This window comes from Salvia hispanica, chromosome 6 (assembly GCF_023119035.1).
Source record: "Salvia hispanica cultivar TCC Black 2014 chromosome 6, UniMelb_Shisp_WGS_1.0, whole genome shotgun sequence".
Taxonomy (NCBI): domain Eukaryota; kingdom Viridiplantae; phylum Streptophyta; class Magnoliopsida; order Lamiales; family Lamiaceae; genus Salvia; species Salvia hispanica.
The window spans coordinates 4,366,910-4,371,080 of NC_062970.1; the positions used below are offsets into that span (position 1 = coordinate 4,366,910).

Below are 4,171 nucleotides of genomic sequence, written 5' to 3' on the forward strand. Positions count from 1 at the left end.
TTAGTTGTTCGATATCGTAAATACGCATTTATCCACGTTGGAATGACTGAATTATTTTATGAAAAAATTGAAAAAAGTTGAATTTGAGGTGAAATTGAATTGATTGTTGTATTATACCACTACCATTAATGATACCCTCGTTTTTTCACCACTGCTAAATTACTTAATTTGTCATTAATTAACATTACTAGCATTAAAAGATATGACAAGATAGTCTCTCTATTTAATTTAATTTTCCAATTATATAAAAAGGAAATGGTTTCCTATATTTAGTTGAGTTTTTCACCTTTTTGGTCTTTTGATGGAATTAATAAAAGAAAAATATAGCATTTTGTTTATAATATTTTGTTTATAATACCAAAGTCAAAATTACAAAAATTCCAATACAAGTTTATAATACCAAAGTTTTGGATAGGAGTATTTGTTATATTGGTAAGCATTAACTTTTTCGATTAACAAGTAATACTAAAGGTTTGGATATGTGTTGGCATTATCCATGTTAACAAGTAATAACTCCAAAATTACTTTTACGATTAATATTTACGAATCACTCTGACAATTATTCATTTTATTTAATCTTTGAGTTGTCAGTAGGATATTAACAATGCTACTATTAATTGTACTACTTCGTATTTATAAATAATTATTTAAAAAGTGATAAACCCAATAATAAATTTAAATATATTTGCATATTGCATGGGTGGAAGTATTGATGTTTGGTTTCTTAAGTTTAATTTTATAAAGTTTAATTAATGTTTTATTTTATATATTATACTAGAATTTTTTGTTGATATGAAAATTTGAAGCATTATTAGCTCCAATACAAGTTTGTACATTTATTTTATGCATTAGTTATTCTCAAATTTTATTTGTTATTTTTTATATTTATCTAATTTTTCCTCTTCGTCAATTTTAGTTTTCTCTATTTAACTTAGTAAATATTTATTCTAAATATTATACTTCTCTGTCCCAACTAAGTTGGTACACAAAACTTTTGGGTATCGAGACACAAAGTTTCTAAAATAATTTTCTTTATTTACATCTTGCACGAAGTATAGGATTTACTATGAATGTCGTCAGCTGCTCAACGCGCAGGGAATTTGTAGATGTAATAATTAACTGTAGATATGTAGAAAGATATTTACATATATGTTTAGGAGAATAAGTACATGGGTGTACTATATATATTTTCAACTTTGATTTTGTAGTAGTACGTTAATATTACATATTTCATCGTGATATATCAAAGTAATAATAATCGTTAATTACTTATATTTCAATTCATTGTACTTCGTATATTAATAGTAATTTTTCTATATTGTAAAGTTTCAAATTGATTGAATCATTTATTTTTATGACAAAAAGTAATAGTAGTACTACTCAAAATATTTTAAAACTTATTGTGAAGAGATATCATTTATATTTAAACAATAGTACTACTCTAAATTTGGAAGAAATATTGTGGAAGTCAGGGGCAGATCCAGGATTTTATTGTAGGAGGGGCAAAATTATATATAGAAAAATTTTATATATTTTAAAAGGGGCAATTGGTATAATTTTATATATATATTCAAAAATTTGCAATAAATGTATAAAGGGGAAGGAGTGAGGAGGGGCATTTGCCCCACCCGCAACTAGGCTAGATCCGCCCATGGTGAAAGTGTGTCATTAAGAAAATAAAAAAAACGGAAAAATGGGAAGGGATTAATAAAGTTGTATCATTGATGCGTTATCGTAGTAGTTTTGTGTTGCAGTGAATGTTAATGTCATAATATGAAGTCTGCAAAAATATTAATATGCTAAACAAATTGTGATAATATATTTCGAAAGAAATTTTTTTATCATATGTTTATGATTAATAAATGCATACCAATTTTTCTGAAGAATTTTTGCATATCAGCATCTAAGTATACATCTTTTGTTGATTTAATCATCCGTTGACAAAGAGAAAGTCTGGAAAATGTAATTGATTTTGTGTAATTGTAGCAGTTATTGCTTTTATAGATTTGTAGGTGAATATTTATTCATAAGTATTGTACTCTGTTTGTACAAACTTAGTTGGTACATAATTTTTCGGTATGAAATCTTAAAATAATCTCTTAGTTTTAACTAGAGAGAGTATGTTTTTCTTATAAATTTATAAGAAAATACCTATTCTTAAATATTGTACTCCCTTTGTCCCAATTAAATTGGTACAAAACTTATTGGCGTGGAATGTGTTAAGTAATTTCATTTACTCATATGTTGCACGAATTATAGGATTTATTATGAATTTCGTCGGCCGTGCAACGCGCTAGGGATATACTAGTTTTATAAATTCTTAGTATTTGACGGGAGAAAGCCCAAAGGCCAAACCTTATCACCCGATTGAAATGGATGCATCTACAATTAGCGCTGGTGCATTGGTTCGTTTACAAGAATTGAACCCGTCTTCCCCAAATTTCAAGCAAGGAGCCTCATTTAGGGTTATTGGAAAGTATGAATTCGATCAAGCTTACTTTCTGTTATTGGCTGTGGTTTGATTATCTTTTCGAAATCTCTGCTTATTTTGATAGTAATTGTTTATGTATGGCTTCTAACTTTGGAATTCTAAAATGTCTTCCAAGTAAAGATGCATTCTTGATTGATGATATTAGAGATTTATGAGATTCATTTCTGCTGCATTTTTCAATAGTATGATTGAGCATTTTATCGAACACCTCCCCTACATGTGAGAAACTAGTTGCTGTGTTAGTATTCAAGATTTGAAGAGTGATATGTTCTCCTATACGATAGCTAATTGGAACTGTTTGGAGATTTTTTTTTGCCTTATTTGTGTGTATAAAATGCAGTCTGTATCAAGAACTTCAAGTAAGTATAGCTAACTTCCTATCTTGTGTAAGTTAATAATACTCTGTTGGTATTTTCATGATTCAACCGTGAATGAAGAGCGCTTCGTTGGTACGTCTTTTGCAGTTCGTTTAGCCAATAGCCTTATATATCTTTGTTTGTGCATATTTCTCAATCATGTGAAAAACAATTGTGAAGATCGAATCTTTCTTTGTTATTCCAGGATACGAGAGTGTGACTAGACGGTAGTATATGCGACTGTTGATGGAGATAGTAGCGCTTAAGTCTAGCTAGCTTTTATCTTGTGAAAATTAGAATTGAATTTTTGTATGATCCGATCATGAGTGAAGAGGTCTTTGATCCGATCATGAATTTTTGTCTCTATTTACGCATATTTCACAACCGTGTCAAACAAAATTGGGGAAGAAAGACATCATTCTTTGCATTTCTAGGTTACAAGAATATGATCTGGAGACGGCAGTGGCTATAATCGTTGATGGAGATGCTAGCTTAAAGGTCGACACACAGTACCTGACCCTTAATCTGCGCCCAGGTTCTCTCTACCAGTTCATCGGGGAACTGCAGATTGAGCCAAATACTGAGGTAAGGCGGCTCATTTCCACTTACACGGAAACTTTCTTAGCCTCCAAGTCTATGATCATCCACTTGTTCGTTGTACTAGTTGGTGTTCAGCTATGGAATTTGGATTTATACGTTGGTGGTGGATGTGAAGACAGCACTACGCCTGTTGCTTGATCGTATGGATGATTTCTTTTTCTCAGGGAATTTTGAAGGCTCGGGTTGGAAGAAATGTTGATGGACTGGACATTAACCTCTACCATCAGACAATGCAGCTCGTAAGACATTTTCAAGCCGAGCAAGCAGGCATTCGAACATCTTAATGTCGGATTGTAACTGCCATGAAGCAAGATTTGATGGATCAAATTCCACTGTCCTTGATCTATGCTCGTGGTTAGAACTTAGGAGTTCAATGTTAATGAATCAATATACCAATATACTTTATTGTTTATTATGTGATCATGACTCATGATACACTTTGGCTAAAGTATTTTGAGTTTAATTTTGACATAGTTCACCATATGGTTCAAAAGTATAATCAATGAACAATTTAACATAAATAAATTGAACACTTGTGTGGAAGCGATAAAAATTGTGAATTTGCACATAAAGCTTTGTTTTTCTTACTATAAAACCTCAAGAGATATACATAAAAACTCCCCACTTGCAAAATGATATGGTTAAATTAATTCAACTCTAAAATACTTTTCTCTTTTAGACCCACTTACAATGTTAAGATTAATTAATCCACCATTACTCACTA

General features: G+C 30.5%; 1 protein-coding gene across 1 annotated transcript; it reads left to right on the top strand.

Annotated features, from left to right (window-relative positions):
* Window positions 1-2,292: 2,292 nt before the first annotated feature.
* On the top strand, window positions 2,293-3,930 carry LOC125196448 (CST complex subunit TEN1). Its single transcript, XM_048094963.1, has 3 exons — window positions 2,293-2,476; window positions 3,282-3,432; window positions 3,612-3,930. Exons 1-3 carry the CDS (start codon window positions 2,373-2,375, stop codon window positions 3,729-3,731), a joined length of 375 nt encoding a protein of 124 aa, XP_047950920.1. The 5' UTR covers window positions 2,293-2,372; the 3' UTR covers window positions 3,732-3,930.
* Window positions 3,931-4,171: the final 241 nt, after the last annotated feature.

What these genes read in the sequence shown, in the direction of transcription:
- LOC125196448 (XM_048094963.1), top strand. Translation starts at nt 2,373, where the DNA reads ATGGATGCATCTACAATTAGCGCTGGTGCATTGGTTCGTTTACAAGAA. An exon ending in TCATTTAGGGTTATTGGAAA is followed by an intron (nt 2,477 to 3,281) that starts GTATGAATTCGA and finishes TTGCATTTCTAG; the next exon opens with GTTACAAGAATATGATCTGG. An exon ending in AGATTGAGCCAAATACTGAG is followed by an intron (nt 3,433 to 3,611) that starts GTAAGGCGGCTC and finishes TCTTTTTCTCAG; the next exon opens with GGAATTTTGAAGGCTCGGGT.